Raw genomic sequence first — 23,279 nt, forward strand, 5'->3', positions numbered from 1 at the left:
CGTTTCTCAAAAATTAGTGAGGCAAAACAGAACAATGAAAAAAGTGAAAGTAAAAGCCAAAGGAAAATATAAACTGATAATCTTATAAAAGTGCCTTATGCAAAAATATATTATATACGGATACAATACGATTGACAAACAGCAAAAAGAAAAATTTCTATGTACCATTCCAGTGACAGAGCCATTGTCAAGAGTCAGAGAAAGATGCCTCATTTCATGACTTTGGAAAATGCATACATTTCCTTTGTTGAAAATAACATCAAAGAGACCTATAAAACGTTTTAAGTATTAGCAAGTAATTCTTGCTTTTAAAGCTTTTCTTCCTATTCAATTCTACATTGAAACCTCCTAATAATACATTCTATAATATCTCTCAGCTAAATGTTTTTAATTAGTCAAAAGGTAGAATGTCAGTAACCCTTAATAATCTACATGCTGCTTGGCAATTTGGTGGAATTTCCACGGAAAATCTCTAATGCCTTCTTCCCATGCTGGTCAGTAAGCCCCTGAGACCACCCCACCCCAAATAACACTCAACGGAAACGTTTCCAGAAAGATAGATTATCCTAGTGTAAAAACCCATTTCTGTTCTATAAGTCTCAGAGACTTGAGGTAAAATAAATGGATGCATTATAAAATTAAATATATATTATTTGGGCATTGGTGACTACTTTGTATGATTATGATGATAAAGGTTACGTCATCATATATTTGATGGTTTTTAGCTTTCAGTATACCTTTACATGCCATTTTATCTTGAAATGTAAGCTTCTTGGGGGCATGAATTTTTGTCTACTCTGTGTATAGCTATATACCAGCTCTCAGAACAATGCCAGACACAGTAGGTGCTTAGAAATATTCTTTAGATAAGATCACTAAATTAGATCCCCAAATACAAATATGAATACTGCCTGATCTCACTTACATGTTAAATCTAAAAAACAAAACAAAACAAAAACAGACTCATAGATACAGAGAACAAATGGGTGGCTGCCAGAGGGAGGGAGTAGAGGGGAGGCAAAATAGGTGAAGGAAATTAAGTGGTACAAACCTCCAGTTATATAATAATTAAGTTACAAGAATGTAATGTAACTATATCCTTGTCAGCCTTGTAATATAGCATAAGGAGTATGGTCAATAATATTGTAATAACTTTGTGTGGGGACAGATGCTTGCTAGACTTCTCATGGTGATCATTTCATAATGTTTGCAAATGTCAAATCATTACGCAGTACACCTGAAACTAACATAACATTGTATGTCAACTATCTTTCAATTAAAAAAAAAAAGGTAAGTGTTCAAAACTTGTTGAAAAACAAAAAAAATTAGAAATCTCATTTAAATTATCGAGTTAAGGAGCTATTCACCATGAGTAAAGAGTTTAATATAAGAATGGAAATATTATTTAGTTTTAAGAAAATGTGTTTATTCAAGTAACATAACTCTAAGCCCAACATGAAAAAACGTATTGAAGCCAGTAGATGCCAAAGAGAAATGTCTTCACATTCATTTTTCATTTTTCAATCATCTTAATAGGGTTCTTAGTAAAATTAGAAATAGATTACTCTCTTACCACTGTACGGGACAAGTATGTAAAAATCACTAACCACATCACCAGCAACGTAAGGGGGACCCTCCTTTCCCCAGGCGATGCTCAACACTCCCTCCCACTGAGACCAGAGAAGAGGGTGCGGCCCTTAGGCTGGTGACTGAACGGAGCTAAGTATTCCAGCTGTGCCCTTTCTATCCCAGGGAAGCCGCCCTCACGAAGGCCCTCTCTCTAGCATTCTCCGTCACCGGTGAGCGCAGCCCCCCGGGGGAGCCTGTGGTTGCCCAACACTGCCTACATTTGGGGAGGTAAGCTTGTCTCATTCTGGGGATGGTTAGCAAGTCCTGTGGGCTCACAAACAGAGCCAGTAACCCCACTTGATTCCATCAGTAATAAAGCTGAGATTTTGATTTCTATTCGTCTGTGTTCTGTATCTTATCTCTTAATTGATTCTGTACACAGGAGCGGAAGAAAATGGTATTATTTATTGATGCCTTTTCAAATACCCAACTCTTAAAAAACAATAAAAACATCCCATTAAAATTAATCACAAAATGAGAATGCCAATATTACCAACATTATTTCACTTTCTTAAGGATGTTCTTGCCAGTGGAAAAGTGGTTAAAACCAAATCAATAGATATAACTATTGGGAAGTAGTAGATAAATTTATTATATTTGTAAAATCTGAAAAAACTCTTTAAATTAATTAGAGTGGAGTAAAGTGGTACGATTCAAGATAAATATATATCTAGACCAGTGCCTGACATATAATAGGCACTTAATAAATACTGAATGAACAAAACATATAAAAACTACAGATTTTTATATATTTGTGTATATGTTAGCTTTATTATGGATAAAGGGGTTATTTACAATAGCAACCAAAAGCCTTGGAACAACACTAATAAGACGATGTAGTACCTATGTGAAGAGAGAAAAAATGAATGTATATATACACACACACATACATGGAGTCCTGAATTAATAGATAGAGGCCTAGCTTGGTGCCCAGAGTGAGACTGATAGTCTTCCTGTAAAGAAACCATTGCAGGAGATTCTCTCCATCATAGTCTGAGAGCTTATCTTATGTAAAAATAAATCTTGCATCAGATTGTTTTTGCCCAAACAAATGGACAGACCTGGGTGCAATTTGGTTAAACAAAATTCTGTAGTTTTATAACTGCCAATACACCACAGACACAGGCAGCTGGGGCCTAAACTATATATGTAAATATATGTAAGCACAAAATCTTCACCTCTCTCACCAAAACACAAAACAAATCAAAACAAGAAAACAGTGCTGTTGGAATACTGCAAACAACGACTGGATCTACAGCTAGCTGAGATCATTGGTAAATAAATCGTTAAAGAACAAATAGGTTCACTTAATCTGAAAGAGGGATAGAATCTATAAACCAAACTTTCTTGGCTAGAACTTCCTGTTACTTCTCAATATGACTTTCAGACAAAGCCAGTCTAATAATTCAGATGGGCATGTATTTCTTATTGTTGATGTTAATTATTATATATTTTATAATTTTTTGCTGCTACTCTGAATAAGATCTTTTATATCTCATATTTTCAATGTAAGAAAAACAGCCTCCAGTTATTGTATATTGATTTAAATTCTAATCGCTTTATAAATTCTCTTCATTCATCCATTTTTCAGTTGATCTTCTTTGCAGTTTACTAGACATTTCTATCACCTGTAAGCAATAAATTCATGTTCTTCTTTCCAAAATTATAACTTAAAAAAAAAAATATACAAATGCTTTCCAAAGAATGACTATTCTCATAATGAGAAACACCCTTATTGTATTTCTAATTTTAATGGATTTCATTGTTTATTAAGTGGTCATCTTGAGTTAAATAATTTTAAAGTATTTTTTCTGTTCCAGATTTTCAAAGAATTTTTAATAATGGTATTATTTGACTGCTTACGAATAATTTTTCTGCTTCAACCTTCTGAGGTGATGTATTTTATTAATAGATTTCCTAATACTGAACTATCCTTCAGTTTCCTGGCATGAGCCCTCCTTAGTTGTTATACATTAGTCCTTTACTATACTTCTTGATTCACTTTGTACACATTTACCTTTGAATACCTGCACATGCGTGTAGCAGTGCTGCTGGTCTACAGCTGTTCTTCTGGAGAATGCAGACTCCATGGGATACTCACATTGTGCCACCAACAGTGAATATCCTCAGAAGTAACATAAATTCAATTTTATTTGGATATTTGGGGTAGGGCAAAATGAGAAATTTATCTGTCAAATTAAAATACTGTCTTCATCTGCTTGGGCTGTTATAACAAAATACCACAGACTGGGTAGCTTATAAACAACAGAAAATTATTTCCATATTTACCATAGAAAATACTCAGTACAGCACTTGATACATAGCAGGTCCACCAAATATATTTACAAAATTGAATTAGTTGCCATATAAGTGTTAGTTGGGCACATTAACACATCCTTTTATTGTTGTACCAGAGCATTCACTGTCCTACAAGCCTGCCTGACTCCCTGCAGAAATGGAATATTACCTTAGTATTTACTGTGGATCGGAGCCCAAACTCTGTAAAATTAGTTGTCAACTGACAGAAAAATAAGATGCAAAAGACTTGGGTCTGGTCAAAATATAAATGGATTTTGCCCAAGAGAGAAAATAACCTCAAAGTTATGTTTTTATTATCTTAGGACATTAGCCATATCTTTAATTTAATTTATCAATCTTATTTATCATTCTTTTTGTTTTCACTGGTTATAAGTATATATTTTTCAGTTTTGTGTAACCTCCTTTGAACCAGCTTTGCCAACTGGCTAATTTCCTCATTATTTAAACACATGTCCACTATAAATTGGTATGAGAACTTTGTTCTTAACATTTTGAAAGGTATATGTTGACACTTTTAAGTAAAAGAGCTTATTGTCTTGTTTCATGTTTTGGGTTTTTTTTTTATCCTTTTTGTGGTATATGCACTTTCGTTAAAGGATTTTGTTTATCTTATGGCAATCTTATACAGTAGCAGAAAATGAAAATACTGGTCATCTCACAAAAATGATGGGAAAACTGAGATAGAAGCATGAACAAAATGGCAGCAGAAAACACAGCAAGGCCGCCAGGACAGTCTCCGGAAGGTGCCACTGCTGGCACCATCATTAGCACTTAACAGACTGTCACCGTCGGAGGACACTGCCGCTATGTCCACCAGCAGCGTTCTGGAACACTGCCACGTGCCACAGCGTATAAATCCCCAATTCCCCCAGTTCTTACGCATCATTCTTTCTAGCTTTCTAGGCAGAGCATCCACTTGAAAAAGCCTACATAATTTTGAAAAACAATACATCCACTTAAAATCTAAAGAATATTTGGGACAATATTCTAATTTCAGATAGTCAATACTTAGAGATCAGTTCATTACGAGTTTTCCACAATTATTTTCTAGGTTTGCACAGGGCTTCACATGAACAGAGCAGAATCAGACCTTGAATATCTACCTATGGAAGACTCTTACCTGGTCCAAGCCCATCGTGGCCTATGACAATCTTGTACAAATTCTCAAGGTGCATGGCTTCTAGGGAGAAGGTGTCAATCTGTAACAAATCAAAAAAGTATAGTTAGATCCAGACTGTGAGTCTGATTTCTAATGAGTATAAATTAAGATACAGCAAAAATTCATTGTGAAAGGGATTAGGTTCATTCAGTAAATACACAAATCTGTCTAAATTAAGAAAGTAAAGGTAAAACAATAATATTAATTTACAGAACATAATAACAAGTTTTCTAATTCTTCCTTCTTGCCTGTTTTTCATTATAAAAGCATAAATTCGAGGACTCTCTACAAATATGTTTTCAAATAATGATAATATAAATGTAATAATTATAAAGTATACTAAATGTTTCCACTCATTTGAATTCAACAAACTCTTATCTGTCCTGAATGGAATTTTTTAGCAATGTTTATGGGTCATTTGCAAAAATAATGTTTCTAAAGTAATTTTAGAATATTGATGCAAAAATTATTGAAAATTTATAACATTTATCTGGAACAATGTCCCCATGCACTGCTACAATCAAAACTGTTCATGTTTGTGCTCCAATGGTTTGTGTGTTCAGAATATGGGTAAAAGTGAGGAGCCAGAGTTCTTTTGATAAAACCTACGATAATGATACAGGTTAAAATGCAAGAAAATACATGATGTAGCATAGCGGTTAAAAAATAATTCAAAAACAAAAAATAAGCTTTGCATTTCAGTGTCTTATATGTTTTGAAATATTTTCACACATAGCGATATTTTATCCTTAAAAGTCACTCAGTGAGAAAAAATCATATCCACTCTACAGATAAAGAACAGTGAGGCACAGAACCAGTATTAGAGCTCAGTTCCTCTGATATGTAATAATACTACCTTCCTTTGCAATCACTCTGCCTCTGCATAAGTGGACTATAAAAAATATAAATAACAGATAAATCCATTAGCATTTATTTACAAAGAATACAGTCAATGCCTGATAAAGGTTAATGGATAACACTGCCATCTCTTTATCATGAAAGAGATCTGCTAGAAAAGGAGGACATCCTATGCAATAATAGAAAATACTAGCAAAGAAAATCATGAGTTACAATATTTATGATGATTGATGTAGAGAATGCTAAGAAAAAAAGAGGAAACGTAATGAAAATATGCTGATATATTTAAAATTATTCAGATTATCACAGAAAGCTGAGATAACTAAAATACAATGGGCCCTCTATAATTTACTCAGTTAAAAAAAATTAAATATTACTTACATATTAATATTAGTAATAGTAAAAAAAAAATAACATATTCAGTTTCTAAATTTGACAATGAAAGTTGTTATACGGTCAACCCATGAGCAACACAGGTTTAGACTTCACGGGTCCACTTATACATGAATTTTTTTCAATAAACATGCACCACAGCACTACACAATCAGCGCAGTTGGTTGGATCCTCGGATGCGGAACCACGGATGTGGAGGGTCGACTGTAAAGTTATATGCAGATTTTCAACTGCGTGGGGGTCAGTGTCCCTAACCTCCTGTGTTGCTCAGGGTCAACTGTATATAGTAATCCTCATTTAACAATATAAAAGTAGGTGTAAAAATCAGACAATTGGGAATGACTTCAGCAAGATGGTGGACTAAGGAGAAGCAAGCCCTCATTCCTCATGGAGACACCATTTTAAGCACAGTGTATGGACTAGAATACTTCTGTGAAAATTCTGAACACCAGATAAGAAGCTGCAGCACCCAGTCCAATGCATAATGAAGAGGGGACTCCATCAAAATGGGAAGAAAAAGAAACAAAATGAAGAAAAGTGAAGAGAACCTAAGGGACTTTTGGAATACCCTCAAACGGAATAGTATATGCATTGTAGGAGTCACAGAAGGAGAAGAGAGAGAGAGAAAGGGGCAAAGAGCTTTTATGGACATACAAATTCAAGATCAATGAACCTGAACTAAGATAAACCTAAAGAGACCCAAACCAAGACACATTATAATCGAATTGTCAAAAGTCAAAGACAAAGAGAGAATCTTGAAAGCAGCAAGAGAAAAGTGACTCATCATCTGCCAGTGAGCTTCTATAAGTTTATGAGTGGTTTCCTGAGCAGAAATCATGCAGGCTAGAAGGCAATGGGATAATATATTCAAACTGCTGGAAGAAAAACCTGTCAACTAAGAATTCTATATCAGATGAAACTGTCCTTCAAAAATGAAGGTGAAATTAAGACTTTCCCAGATAAAACAAAAGCTGAGGGAGTTCATTTCCAGTAGACTGCCTTACAAGAAATGCCATAGGGAGTCCTTCAAGTTGAAAAAAAATAAAAAGGATAATAAATAGCAACACAAAGCTATATGAGTTGGAGAAAATATTTGCAAATCATATATGTAACAAGAGATTAATATCCAGAATATACAAAGAACTCCTTCAACTCAACAACAAATAAATAACTTGATTTTAAAATAGCAAAAGACTTGAATAAACATTTCTACAAAGACGATATACAAATGACCAACAAGCATATGAAACGATGTCAACCTAATTTAACATTAGAGAAATGCAAACCAAAACTACAGTGAGATATCACCTCACACCCATTAGGATGGTTACTGTCAAAAACCAGAAAATAACAAGTGTCGCCAAGGATGTGAAGAAACTTGAACCCTTGTGCATTGTTGGTGGGATTGTAAAATAGTGCAATGGCTATGGAAAACGGTATACTGTTTCCTTAAAAAAATTAAAAATAGAACTTCCATATGATCCAGCATTCCTGCTGCTAAGTATATATGCAAAAGAATTGAACTGAGGATACCAATTCAGTGGTAGGCAGAGGACACCCACTGCATTACTCACAATAGTCAAAAGTTTGAGGGACTTCCCTGGCAGTCCAGTGGTTAGGACTCTGCGCTTCCACTGCTGTGGGTCCGGGTTCGATCCCTGGGCAGGGTACTAAGAGCCGCAAGACGTGCTGGTGTGGCCAAAAAAAATTAAAAAGTAAAAAAACAAAAAAGTTCGAAATAACCAAAATGTCCATCAGTGGATGAATGAATAAAGAAAATGTGGTGTATACATACAATGGAATATTATTCAGACTTATAAAGGAAGGAAATCTTGTTAGATTCTACAACATGAATGAACCTTGAGGACATTATGCTAAGTGAAATAAGCTAGTTCACAAAAAGACAATCATTGTATGATTCTGATTATATATTCAAATTCAGAGAGACAGCAAGTAGAATCGTTGTTACTAAGGGATGGGGGAAAGGGGAACGAGGAGCTGTTATTCGATGAGTGCAGAGCTTCAGTTTTGCAAGGTGAAAAATTTCTGGAGGTCTATTGCACAGCAAGGTAAATATCCTTAGCACTACTGAACTGTGCACTTAGAAATACAGTTGACCCTTGAACAACATGGGCTTGAACTGCATGGGTGCACTTATGCATAGATCTTTTTCAATACTAAATACTACAGTACTACACAACCCACAGTTGGTTAAATCTTCGGATGTGGAACCCTGGATAAGGAGGGCCGACTGTAAGATATACGTGGATTTTTGACTGTGTGGAGGGTCAGCGCCCCTAACCCCTGGGTTGTTCAATGATGAACTGTAGCTAAGACAGCAAATTTTATTTTATTTTTTTACTACAAATTTTTAAAAATCAGACAAAGGACTTTTTGGTCACTTACTTGTCCTCTTAAAAAATTGAAGGGGTACTTCCCTGTTAGCGCAGTGGTGAAGAATACGCCTGCCAATGCAGGAGACATGGGTTTGAGCCCTGGTCCGGGAAGATCCCACATGCCACGGAGCAGCTAAGCCCGTGCGCCACAACTAAAAAAAAAAAATTGAAGGAGCTCTTTGATTGAAATAGTTGTCTGGATCCTGTATCTCCTTTTTCCCCACAGATAGAAATGTAGCCATTTGCTACTGTTCCAGCATTCCAAAGCTCACCTGTTGCCACGTGCACTTCATATACTGTCACTGACACCAAAAGAAAATTAAGCTTTACATGCCAAGCATTATTCATGTGACAGAAAATTTACACATATCTAATCAAAAGCTCCGGGTCCGGGTAAGATAGGGTAACACACTCCCCTCAGCCTGTCTCACCAAATACAGCCGTAAAATCTTGACAGAATGCGTGGAGCAGCTACATGAAGGCTCTGAAAAGTAAACAGTAGCAGGAGAATTGGGGAATAATACCACAATTATCTATATGTATGTATACATAACATTTGTTTATATATAAGAGAAATGAATTATAGCAATGATACAAGGGATAAGAGGAAAAGAATAGATTATTTTGTTATAAGGTATTCACATTACTCATGAAGACATTTAGTGTAATTTGAAAGTGGGCTTGGATCAGTTGTAAGTGTATATTGGCAAACTCTAGGGCAACCACTAAGTAAAGTTAAAGAAAAAAGTATAAGTGATATGCTAAAAAAGGAGAGAAACAGAATGATTTTCTCAATTGAATGCTCACTTGAAGCCACGAAAGACAGAAAAAGAGTAAAAGATAAAAATAGGAATAAAGAATCAGAGCAACAAAAAGAAAACAGTAGCAAATACAGTAGATACTAATCCAATTATATCAATTATCACTTTGAACATCAATGGTCTAAAAGAACCAATAAAAAGACAGAGATTGTCAGAGTAGATCAAAAAATAAGACCCATATATATGTTGTCTATAAGAAACCCAGTTTAAAAATAAATACACACATAGATTAAAAGTAAATTGATGGAGGGACTTCCCTGGTGGTCCAGTGGGTAAGACTCCACGCTCCCAATGCAGGGGCCCAGGTTCGATCCCTGGTCAAGGAACTAGATCCTGCATGCATGCTGCAACTAAGAGTTTGCATGCTGCAACTAAGAAGTCTGCATGTCGCAACTAAGAAGTCCGCATATCACAACTAAGATCCCACATACTGCAACTAAGACCTGGCACAGCCAAAATAAATATTTTTTTAAATGTTTAAAAATTTTTAAAAAGTAAATTGATGGAGAAAAATATACCCTGCTAACACTAATCTAAAGAAAGCAGAAGCAGTTATACTAATTTCAGACAGAGCAGATGTCAAACAGGAAACGTTATCAGGAATAAAGAGGGCATTACATGATAAAGAAGGGGTCAATTCTCCAAGAAGACATGATAATCCTTAATGTGTATGTGCCTAACAGAGCATCAAACTACATGAGGCAAAACTGATAGAACTGCAGGGAGAAATACATGAATCCACTATCATACTGGAGGCTTCAACACCCCTCTCAGAAATGGACAGATCCCGTAGGCAGAAAATCAATAAGGACATAGGTAAACTCAGTAACACTACTGATCAACAGTTTATAATACACATCAATAGCTTACTTCATCCAGCAACAGCAGAATGCACGTTCTTCCCACGCTCACAGGGGATATTCACCAAGATAGACACAGTCTGGACCATAAAACATACATCAACAAATTTAGAAGAACAGAAATCATACATTGTTGGCTCTCAGACCACAGTAGAGTTCAACTAGAAATCAATAACAGAAAGATAACTGGAAAATCTCATAATGTATGGAGATAAAATAACACACTTCTAAATAACACATGGGTCAAAGAAGAAATCTCAAGAGAAATTTTTAAATGTTTCAAACTAAATGAAAATGAAAATACAACTAGCAAAATGTGTGGGATGCAGAAAAAACAATGTTTAGAGAAAGTTATAGCACTGAATACATACATTAGAAAATAAAAAAGATCTAAAATCAATCATCTAAGTTTCTACCTTAGGAAACTAGAAAAAGAAGAACAAATTAAATCCACAGTAAGCAAGAAGAAAAGAAATAAGACTTAGAGCAGAAATAAAATTGAAAACAGGAAATCAATAGAAAAAAATCAATGAAACCAAAAGCTGGTTCTTTGGAAAGATCAATAAAATTGATAAGCCTCTAGCCAGGCTAACTAAGAAAAAAAGAGAGAGAACACAAATTACCAACATCAGAAATGAAACAGGGAGAACCACTACAGATCCCAAGGAAAATTTAAATGATAATAAAAGAATACCATGAAAAACTCTATGTCCACAAATTTGATAACCTAGATGAAGTGGACCAACTCCTTGAAAGACACACTGTGTCAAAGCTCACACAAGAAGAAACAGAATTTCAGCTTTGTGAGATCTGCTGCACAACAATGTGAATATACTTAAATGAAAGGTACACTTCAAAATGTTTAAGACAGTAAATTTTATGTTATGTATTTGTTACCACAATTTAAAAAAAAATTATATATATATATATACACACACACACACACACACACACACACACACACACGACCTACTGTATAGCACAGGGAACTCTGCTCAATATTCTGTAATAACCCAAATGGGAAAAGAATTTGAAAAAGAATAGATACAAGTATATGTATAACTGAATCACTTTGCTGTACACCTGAAACTAACACAACATTGTTAATCAACTATATTCCAATATAAAATAAATTTTTTTCTTTTAAAAATGAGAGATGAAGAAGCAGAAGTGACCTCTGCATCTATTACTAACAGTAGGTAGAACAGGGCACCTGGCGAACGCCTCCTACCAGGTGAATGTGTGGGCTGAGGAGGAAGAGTGTTGAGAAAAATACTCATAAATGTTGAGGGAAATGCTTATGAATGACGAGAACAGTCATTCACTTTTCAGCAAATGGAACTATTCATATCTTTTCAAAAGTTAAAAATTTAACTTCAGAAACTTAACAAAGAGTTTATTACACCTTATTTAAAAACCACAAAGGAATCATCAGTCTCTGCAAATGTTTTAGCAGCTCATGGTCCCTATTAAGTTATACAAGTTATTATAAATCTAAACCTAATATTAGATTCTATGACATTATGGAGCTTTTCTTAATCTTTACATAGTATTTATTTCTTTAAGAAACTAAGATATCACATTTTTAATGGAAAATGTTGTGAACTGGAGAAAAATCTGTTTTTATCAATTGCCCATATAATAATGCTCATATATCCTTTTCCTATTCTCTTCCAAAGCAGAAGCCAGCAGACACAAGAGCAAACAGCTCTTCTGGACAGAGTCGCCCTGAATTCTTGTGGCCACGAGCAGCGACTGACTCTGAGCACAGCCTATTCCTCAGCCACATTTACAAGAGTCTTAAACACACTTCTGCTTTTGGCCAAAAGCTTAGGAAGTCATTGAGCAGTTCTGTTTTCATTTCCTAATCAAATAGATAAATTTTCAAAAATGAGGTTGAGCCTGATAAGGAAAGCATACACTGATTTTGCATTTTTTAACCCAGGAATAACTTCATTGGACATTCAATTTTCTCATGACCTTCTAAGAATTAATTTTCTTTTTTTTAAACTTTGGGTTTATTTATTTATTTATTTATTTATTTATTTTTATTTATGGCTGTGTTGGGTCTTCGTTTCTGTGCGAGGGCTTTCTCTAGTTGCGGCGAGCGGGGGCCACTCTTCATCGCGGTGCGCGGGCCTCTCACTATCGCGGCCTCTCTTGTTGCGGAGCACAGGCTCCAGATGCGCAGGCTCAGTAGTTGTGGCTCACAGGCCTAGTTGCTCTGGGGCATGTGGGATCTTCCCAGACCAGGGCTCGAATCCGTGTCCCCTGCATTGGCAGGCAGATTCTCAACCACTGCGCCACCAGGGAAGCCCTAATTTTCTTTTTTTGATTAGGAGGCATTTCAGCTGACACTCCTACAGGGTTAACTGTTGACAAGAACATATTCCTGAATGCCACTACATGAAACAACTAAAAAATATTTAGATGCAGCTGTCACACCAGCAGAAGCAATTGGCGAGGAATAAGCAGTTCCTTAATCATTCATTCATTCAATTATTCATTTACTCAACACGTATTGAACTTCTCTGTCCTTCAGCATTTAGGCAAACAAGTTTTACTTGTGCTGCCTGGAGTGGACCTTCTCTACCTGGAAGGATGGACTGCCCTTTGTTTAAAACAGGAAATTCTCAACAGACTTCCCTGTCCTCTTGATCGCGTGCCAACCATCGTTGAACAGGTATATAAAACTGTCTTCCAGCATTCATGTCCCACAATTGTGTCTATAACAGCAACAATATTACTTATAAAAAATGTAAGAATACTTTATCAAAGAGTCAAATAAAAATTTTTGTCCAAGCCTGACACTTAAGGCCTTTTCCCTTTTTTTTAGTAGAAGTCATTGAATACTTGACAAGAAAAGTGTTAATTTCTTCTTTTATTGCCATCTCAAGTACAATGGCATTTCTTTTCTCTATTTTGAAATTTTTCTATTTCTAATTTCTCCATATTGAAATGCTAGACATGCCAATTTCCTCCCAAATTTTCTAAGTGTCATCAATATTTTCCTATCTAGAAAGAGATATTTACAATTTTTAAAAATCTATTACTTCCCTGTTCCAACCTCTTAGTAATGAATTTCTTTTTACTTTAAAGTGATTTTCTAGAATACTAGCATGAGCTTAGATTCCATGCACTACAGATTCAAATTAATATAGTTCCCTCCTTGGGTCCTTAGCAATTAATGAAATTCAAGCTATAATTATTTATTTAGGTACCTATTATACCATATTATATCTAATCCATTCATCCTGGGCTTAAACAAAGATGTTAATAAATTCTGATAGGTTCAGGTGAATGCCAAAAATCATCAAAAAGTAGAAATATGTTTTCTGATTCTAAAATCTAGCCTTTCATGAGAAGGGTACTATCATTCTTTTAAAAACTTCTGTGAGGTGTTGTTTTATCTGTTAAATTAATCTTACTGTCTTTAAAATGCCTTAAATCAGAGATTTTCAACTTTAATGTGTTTAGAAAATCACGTTGTTATAAAGGTAGATTTTCAATCCTTAAACTTACTATCTCTGTGGGTCTTGGTAAGGCCCAGAAATTTGCATTCATAAATTCACATCAAGTGTGATTCTGGAGCAATCACACTTTAGAAAGGCTCCCTGAGAGCCGCACAGAATTACCGTTGGTTTGCAAGGTTGACCCTGCTGCCACCACTATTTGATTTGGTTTTTAGATTACAGTCCAAGGCAGATCATTTGAGAAATACAAAAAAATCACCATTCAAAATGTTTTATTTTGTAATCTTCCTTAACTAAACTTAAAGAATCAAGATTAAGTTCATAAAAGTAATGTGATTATTTTATGGACTGTGGAAATGTTGTATCATTATTGCTATAATAGACTCAGTGTTTTAATTCAAATCCCTTCAACTTATAGGCACAAGTTGGCTTACTTAAAATTTTAAATTTCAAACTTCTAAACTGTATTATAAAAATTCAACAGAAAATTCTAAACTCATTATCTAGCATCTTAATTTTGCCAAATGGGTAGATTATATATGGGCGTTATATACTCAGAATAAGACTTTGGATCAAGAATATCTCCTCTTCACTGGTCCTGAAGGACAGGTGAGGTAAACCTCAGGCAAACACGTGGCCTTGCAATGACAGAGTACTCGCCATAGAGAGAAAGACACCAAGAATTTTCAGCCTGATTTTTTTGTCTTTCCTCTGCAATATTATATAATTTCTTCAGATCACTTAACCACTGTCTCAGTATCCCAGCTTCATAATGAATATAATATTGCTTCTTGGTTACTTATCAAATGAGATGAGTGTTAATTTTCATAAATTAGTTTAGCTTACCAGGAGAGAAAAAGTAAAAGATATTATTATCATATATGATCACTTACATATCAGTTTCAATACTATACTTCAAAAGCTCTATATATCAATAGCATAAAAGAGAAAATTATTTCATATAGAAGCCAGGTAGTAATTTTGAAATCTAACATCTACATTCTGTATTTTCATAAAGTAAGTTTCATTGATTCATTCTGCTTCAGCATCTTTTGTGACTTTAAAGTAAAGAAGATGGCATTATTAACAACTGTATATTTCTGCTAATGAAAGAAAAAATATGTTTTTAAGGGATTACTCATCTTCCATGAATTTTTCATTAATTTTCTCATGTATTATAAAACTGTAGAACAAGTTTGCCAAGAATATCAGGGGTTTGACTAGGTGTTCTTTGCATTTTGAGAACTTGTTTAAAGATTATTTATTCTGAAATGACAAAAGAGGGAAATACACCATACACAAAAATGGATTACAAGCTGCATGATATCCAGTGTTAAAGACATGCAATATTGGCAATCACAGTAATAAGTAAAATTTTAAATTCTGAACAGTGTAGAAAATTTAAGCCTCTTTTTGCTCCTAAAAGTACTCAGGGGGCATTATCTCACTTAGCATGAGTAGACTAAATTTGAGGGCTGGCATTCAAGTCTAGTTGCTAATTATTTCACCAACAAGAATGGGCTATTTTACAGCCCTTCTGAGCAGGTAACAACCTCCTAGTCACGTTTTCATCATTATTGCAACCATATCGAGAAGCAATGTGAGTTTATCCAGATTCCCAAGTATTTTCTTTTCTTTGCAAAGAGGCAAAAGGATTGTTTGGTTGAGGTGCTTCCCTCAATTAATTAGGGATTACAATTATTAATACGGGCACATGATGCTTCTGCCTTGAGGAATACACTGACTAAAAAGTCCAGGTTTGACTCCATCCACTCGCAATAGGTGTGAAATGCCCCCTTGAGGTTTGATTCTTAAGCAGAATTTATGAGGATCTTGCAAAGGATGGAAGTATTGATATGTATTTACCTCTTTACAGTGCCAGGAAGGGGAGACTCCGGAGTTCTATGACCAATACGAATCATAAAGAGTGCACCAATGTCTCCAACTGTGATCTATAAAGGAACCAAGAGAACTTCTTTCAATGTAATTTCACAAAATCCATTTTTTTAAAACCTTATATTAGGACATTATATTTTGATAAAGTAATCAATCTATCAACAAGATCTTAGAATTATAAAAACTTATACACCTAATGACAGAGTGCCAAAATATATGAAGCAAAAATGGACAGAACTGAATGGAGAAATAGTCTACAATAATTGTTGGAGACTTTAATACCCCACTTTGAATAATGGAAAGAACAACTAAACAGAAGATCAATAAGAAAATAGAGGACTTGAAAAACATTATACACCAACTAGATCTAACAGACATTTATAGAAAGCTCCACTCAACAACAGCAAGAATACATAGTTTTCTCAAGTGCACATAGAACATTCTCCAGGATAGACTATACGTTATGTCAAAAAAGAGGTTTTGAAAATTGAGTAAGACTGAAATCATACAGAGTATCTTTTCTAACTACAAGGAAATGAAACTAGAAATAAATACAAGAAAGAAAACTGGAAAATCCACAAATACGTATAAATTAACCTACATACTCTTAAGCAACGGATGAGTCAAAGAAATTGCAAGGGACATTTAAAAATACCTTGAGATGATTGAAAAAACATACAAAAACATAGTGGATATGCTGAAAGCAGAGGTCACAGGGAAATTTTAGCTGTAAACCCATAAAATATGAATGTACTTAAAAGGAGGAAACCATTTCAGGTGAATGTCCATCAACTAGACTGGCAAGCTTGCTGTGAGAGAAAACTTCTTTGGAGATTTTGATCCAATAAATCCAGAGACTCTAAGGAGAGGGAGAGGGAGAAGGAGGAGGGGGAGGAGAAGGGAGGAAGAGAATGAAGGAAGAAGAGCGTGCGAGTAGGAGGAAAGTGGGAAGAGGAGGAAGAAAACGGAGGTTCTCAAATAAATAAACTAACTTTACAACTTAAGGAACTAGAAAAAAGAGGAGTGAACTAAATGCAAAGCTAGCAGAAGAAAGGAAATAATAAATTAGAATGGAGATAAAATAGAGAATAGAAAAACAGTAGAATCAACGAAACCAAAAGCTGATTCTTTGAAAAGAACAAACAACAAAATTGACAAACATTTAGCTAGCCTAAGCAAAAAAAAAGAAAACTCAAATTACTAAAATTATAAATGAAAATAGGGACATTACTACTAACCTTACAGAAATAAAAAGTATTATAAAGGAACATCATGGACAATTTATGCCAGCAAATTAGATAACCTAGATGAAATGGACAAATCTTTAGAATCACACAAACTATCAAAATGTACTCGAACAAAACAAAAAAAAAGGAAGTCTGAAGAGGTCTGTAACAAGTTACTGAAGCAGTAATCAAAAAGTTCCCAACAAAGAAAAATCTAGGACAGTTGGCTTCACTGGTGAATTCTACCAGATACTTAAAGAAGAATTAATACCAACTCATCTCAAAATCTTCCAAAAAACAGAGGAGATGGGAACACTTCTTAACACATTCTACAAGGTCAGCATTACTCTGATACCAAAGCCAGACAAAGACATGACAAGAAAACTAGAGACAAAACCACTTATAAATATAGAGGCAATAATGAAACTTAAAAGCTTTTGCACAGCAAAGGAAACCATAAACAAGATGAAAAGACAACCCTCAGAATGGGAGGAAATATTTGCAAATGAAGCAAAACTAGAGACAAAACCACTTATAAGTATAGAGGCAATAATGAAACTTAAAAGCTTTTGCACAGCAAAGGAAACCATAAACAAGACGAAAAGACAACCCTCAGAATGGGAGAAAATATTTGCAAACAAAGCAACTGGCAAAGGATTAATCTCCAAAATTTACAAGCAGCTCATGCAGCTCAATATCAAAAACACAAACAACCCAATCCAAAAAAGGGCCGAAGACCTAAATAGACATTTCTCCAAAGAAGATATACAGATTGCCAACAAACACATGAAAGGATGTTCAACATCACTAATCATTAGAGAAATGGAAATCAAAACTACAATGAGGTATTACCTCACGCCTGTCAGAATGGCCATCATCAAAAAACCTACAAACAATAAATGCTGGAGAGGGTGTGGAGAAAAGGGAACCCTCTTACACTGTTGGTGGGAATGTAAATTGATACAGCCACTATGGAGAACAGTATGGAGGTTCCTCAAAAAACTAAAAATTGAACTACCATACGACCCAGCAATCCCACTACTGGGCATATACCCTGAGAAAACCATCATTCAAAAAGAGTCATGTACCACAATGTTCATTGAAGCTCTATTTACAATAACCAGGACATGGAAGCAACCTAAGTGTCCATCGACAGATGAATGGATAAAGAAGATGTGGCACATATATACAATGGAATATTACTCAGCCATAAAAAGAAATGAAATTGAGTTATTTGTAGTGAGGTGGATGGACCTAGAGTCTGTCGTACAGAGTGAAGTAAGTCAGAAAGAGAAAAACAAATACCGTATGCTAACACATATATATGGAATCTAAAAAAAAAAAAAGTCATGAACAACCTAGGGGTAAGATGGGAATAAAGATGCAGACCTACTAGAGAATGGACTTGAGGACACAGGGAGGGGGTAGGGTAAGCTGGGACAAAGTGAGAGAGTGGTAGTGTATATATGGACATATATACACTACCAAATGTAAAATAGATAGCTAGTGGGAAGCAGTCACATAGCACAGGAAGATCAGCTCGGTGCTTTGTGACCAGCTAGAAGGGTGGGGTAGGGAGGGTAGGAGGGAAGGAGATGCAAGAGGCAAGAGATATGGGGATATATGTATATGTATAACTGATTCACTTTGTTATAAAGCAGAAACTAACACAACATTGTAAACCAATTATACTCCAATAAAAACGTTTAAAAAAATAAAAAAATAAAAATGCACTAATATAAAGAAAAAAAGAAAAATATATAGAGGCAAAAATCTTCAACAAATACTAGCAAACTGTATCCAGAAGCATAATAAAATGATTATACACTCTGACCAATGGGATTATACATCCTGACCAACTGGGATTTATCCCAGGAATGGAGAGTGGTTCAACATACAAGTATCAATGTAATACACCACATAATAGAATGAAGAGGAAAATAAAACTCATCTCAATTGATGCAAAAAAAAAGCATTTGACAAAATCCAACACATTTTCATGATAAAAACACTCAACAAACTAGAAATAGAAGGGAACTTCCTAAACATAATAAAGGGCATCTATGAAAAACCAGCAAGTAATATCATACTTAATGATAAAAGACTGAAAGTTTCCTCCTAAATCAGGAACAGGATAAGGATGCCAGTTTTCATGACTTCTGGTCAACATTGTACTGGAAGTTGTAGGTATAGCAATTAGGCAAGAGAAAGAAATTTTAAAACATCCAAATTGGAAAGGAATAAATAAAACGATCTCTATTCACAGATCATATGATCTGATATATAGAAAATCCTAAAGATTCCACACACACAAAAAAAACTATTAGAGCTAAAAAATGAATTCAGCAAAGTTACACAACACTCACAACACACAAAACACAACACACAAAAATCTGTTGCATTTCTATAACTAGTAATGAGCAATATGAAAAAGAAATTAAGACAACAATTCTATTTACAATAGCATCAAAAAGTATAAAATTCTTAGGAATAAACTTAACCAAGGAGGTGCAAGATTTACACAAGAAAAACTGCAAAATATCACCGAAAGAAAGTAAGTAAATATAAAGATATCATGTTCATGGATTGGAAGGCTTAATATTGAAAACATATCAATACTACCAAAGTGATCTACAGATTCAGTGTATAATCAAAATCTCAATGGCCTGTTTTGCAGAAATGGAAAACCTGATCCTAAAATTCATATGGAATTGCAAAGGGCCAGAAATAGCCAAAGCAATCTTGAAAAAAATAAAAACAAGGTTGGAGGACTCAAAATTTCTGATTTCAAAACTTACTACAAAGCTATGGTATTGAAAACTGTGGAGTACGGGCATAAAGATATATACATAGATCAATGGAATAGAATTGAAAAATAAACCCTATGCATCTATGGCCAGTTGATTTTTGACAAAGGCATAGGGTTATTCATAGGAGTAAGAATAGTCTCTTTAACAAACAAAGAGAGGACAACTAGGCATGTCCCTGTAAAAGAATGGAACTGGACTTTTACTTCATACCATATATAAACTGTAACTCAAAATAGATCAAAGAACTAACATAGAAGAAAACAAAGTGGTAAGTCTTCATGACCTTGGATTCAGCAATGGTTTCTTAGATATGACACCAAAAACACAAGGAATAAAAAAAATAGATAAATTGGACATCATCAAAATTAAAAATTCTCGTGCATCCAAAGATACTATCAAATGAATGAAAAAACCCACAGAATGGGAGAAAATCATATTTCTGATAAGGGTCTAGTATTCAGAATATATAAAGAACTCTTACAACTCAACAACAAAAAGAAAAAAAAACCAATTTAAAAATGGGCCAAGACAGGGAGATCAGCTTGGTGCGGGATAGGGAGGGTGGGAGGGAGAGGCAAGAGGGAGGGGATATGGGGATATATGTATATGTATAGCTGATTCACTTTGTTATAAAGCAGAAACTAACGCACCATTGTAAAGCAACTATACTACAATCAATATGTTAAAAAAAAAAAGAAATAAATAAATTAATTAAAATGGGCCAAGGATTTGAATAAATATATGTCCAAAGAAGATACACCAATGGCCAACAAGCACATAAAAAGATACTCAATATCATTAATCATTAAGGAAATGTAAATCAAAATGACAATGAGACCCCACTTCATACCAATGAGGTTTGGCTAGAATTTTTTCGAAAATTGACAAGTGTTGGTGAAGATGTGGAGAAACTGGAATCCTCATACATTGCCAGTGTAAATGTAAAATGGTACAGTCACTGTGGAAAAGAGTTTGGTGGTTCCTCAAAAAGTTAAACATAGAATTACCATAAGACCCCAGAAATATCACTCCAAGATATATACTCAAAAAAAAACCCCAAAAATAAGTGATTCAAAAAATATTACTTGCACACAAATGTTCATGTCAGCATTATTCACAATAGCCAAAGGGTAGGAAAAAAACAAATATCCATCAATAGATGAATGGAAAAACAAAATGTGGTATTTCCATACAATGAAATATTATTCAACCATAAAAAGGAATGAAGTATTGACACATGCTACAACATGGACGAACCATGAAAACATGCTAAGTGAAAGAAGCTAGACACAAAAGGCCACATTTTATATGATTCCATTTATATAAAATATCCAGAATTGGCAAATCCTTAAAGACAAAGAGCAGATTAGAGGTTGCTAGGGATTGGGGAAAAGGGAATTGGGAGGGATGGCATAATGAGGTTTCCTTTTGGGGTGACTAAAGTGTTCCGGAACTAGGTAGTGGTGATAATTGAACAATATTGTGAATGTACTATATGCCACTGGATTGTTAACTTTAAAATGGTAAGTTTTGTTTTGTAGATTTTACCACAATAAAAAAGGAAAGAAAAGATCTATACAAAGAAACTGTAAGGAAAAAGAAAAGGAAAGCGGAAAACAAAAGCTTACTTAAAAAGTCTTACAATAAAACAATTCATGAGAATAAATGAACACTATGATCAAAATCAGCAACAAATTACTAAAGTTAATGATGCCATCACTTCTACAAACAAGACATAAATGTAGCAATCCCAGGGTCAAGCAAGAGAGACCAAGACAACACAAACAGCTGAAATGCAGGTAGCAGTGCTAAGAAAAACAGAAGCATCAAACTATGAAAATGGTTTCCTGTGGGAGAGGAAAAGGGAATGGGGGTTATAGGTGCTCCTATCTTACTACAGAATTCACCTTAAATTTAATGATTAACCCTACACCATGTGAAGGTATAATTTGATTTAAAAGTAAACGTGAAACAATAAAATAGTAAAACAACAACAAAAACAGCTCAGACTGTTTTGGTACAAGCACCTCTAAAACTATTTCTTACTCATGTAAAATAACAACAAAATCTTCGTTTTTTATTTTTACTCGTTAATGACCATTGACACAAGAAAGAGTTTATTCAAATACTGACTCATACAGAAAGTATGGAAAGAACAGTTCAAATTAAACTATTAGTTTCATTCTGGATAGCTCAACCTCTTCTGTGACATATGTGGGCTGAGTACACAGGTTGTAGTAAATCAAACACCCAGGACCACATGGAAGGGGTTTCTGTGAAGATCAAAGATACTTAAGGACCCTTTTTTCTGATTGTGACTTTATTCTCTGTCTCTACCCGGTTCTAGTCAATCCCTCTGTGCCTCCAGTCGTTGGTTCCACGGACACAGTTAAGCACCTGAAGTGCAAGGTGCTGGGCTCACATCAAGTCCTGCCTTTGATTGCGAGTCTTTCTGTCTCTAGTTTAACAATGTGACCTGGGTCCCCCCTGCTTCAACTTTGCTACCTCTGTTTCTCCCTAGATCTTGATCTCAATGTGTCCAGCCAAGACCTAATAACGTGATGACAACTTCTTTGCCTTCCTTTATTTGATCATTCATTTCTCCCTTTTTGACCTTGACTTTCAGGCTTATCTGTTAGAGCTTCAGATGGAAAGGCACAGCCCTTGCTCCTGACAGCCATGAGTATACAAACAGCAAATGCTGGTCATCCAGTATTTCTCTCTAGCTGTTGTCTCATTGTATTGCAGTTTTACTGGTGTTTTAATCCACTTGAGCAAAAACTGCCATGAATTACTCTTGATTGATCTTCTACAGGACACATTGTTATAAAAGGAAGCACTCAATTCCATAGATTGCAGTCATTCCAAACTACCTACTAGCTGTTTCCCTCATATTACCACGTTTTACTCAGTTTTATTACTTACAGTAATATGTCTTCATGGCCATGAAATCGAGCTCCATCTGTTCCATAAAGATATATGGGGGCTGAACGTCTATGATGTCCATAAAATATAATATAAATCTGTGAGCTTGTCCCAACATTTGGCAAGTCACTGGTGATTATGGAAACTTTCCATTTACCACCTATAAGAAGCACAAATAACACAGAGAATTACAACAACTTATAAAAATGGAAGACTCAGAAGAACAGGTCATCATAAAGCTGGGAGAGTTTAGGCTTCTCTGATGGCGCAGTGGCTAAGAATCCGCCTGCCAGTGCAGGGGACACGGGTTCGAGCCCACATGGCACGGAGAAACTAAGCCCATGCGCCACAACTACTGAAGCCTGCGTGCCTAGAGCCCGTGCTCCACAACAAGAGAAGCCACCACAATGAGAAGCCCACGCACTGCAAGGAAGAGTAGCCCCCGCTTGCCGCAACTAGAGAAAGCCCGCATGCAGCAACGAAGACCCAACACAGCCAAAAATAAATAAAATTT

At 35.1% G+C, this 23,279-nt stretch overlaps 1 protein-coding gene and 1 pseudogene across 3 annotated transcripts in view; both read right to left on the reverse strand.

The window, feature by feature from the left end:
- LOC309615323 overlaps positions 1-8,800 on the reverse strand; it is a 37,343-nt pseudogene extending 28,543 nt beyond the window's left edge. Inside the window, exon 1 of the transcript XR_014249801.1 lies at positions 5,069-8,800. The product of XR_014249801.1 is annotated as an uncharacterized misc_RNA (transcript). The remainder of the gene's footprint in view (positions 1-5,068) is intronic.
- Positions 8,801-8,851: 51 nt separating this feature from the next.
- LOC309615309 (oxygen-regulated protein 1-like) overlaps positions 8,852-23,279 on the reverse strand; it is a 168,553-nt gene continuing 154,125 nt past the window's right edge. The window contains exons 5-6 of one of the 2 annotated variants that reach the window (XR_014236717.1): positions 15,775-22,925; positions 8,852-8,906 (exon numbers count right to left, since the gene is read on the reverse strand). Coding sequence is in view for 1 of the 2 variants with exons in the window: in XM_082364742.1 (XP_082220868.1) it covers positions 22,762-22,925 (164 nt within the window). In the remaining variant the exon portion in view is untranslated. Of the gene's footprint in view, positions 8,907-13,807; positions 22,926-23,279 lie in introns of those variants that run through there. The other variant, XM_082364742.1, reaches the window with a different exon arrangement.

Source organism: Balaenoptera borealis (assembly GCF_965194805.1).
Source record: "Balaenoptera borealis genome assembly, chromosome: 17".
NCBI lineage: Eukaryota > Metazoa > Chordata > Mammalia > Artiodactyla > Balaenopteridae > Balaenoptera > Balaenoptera borealis.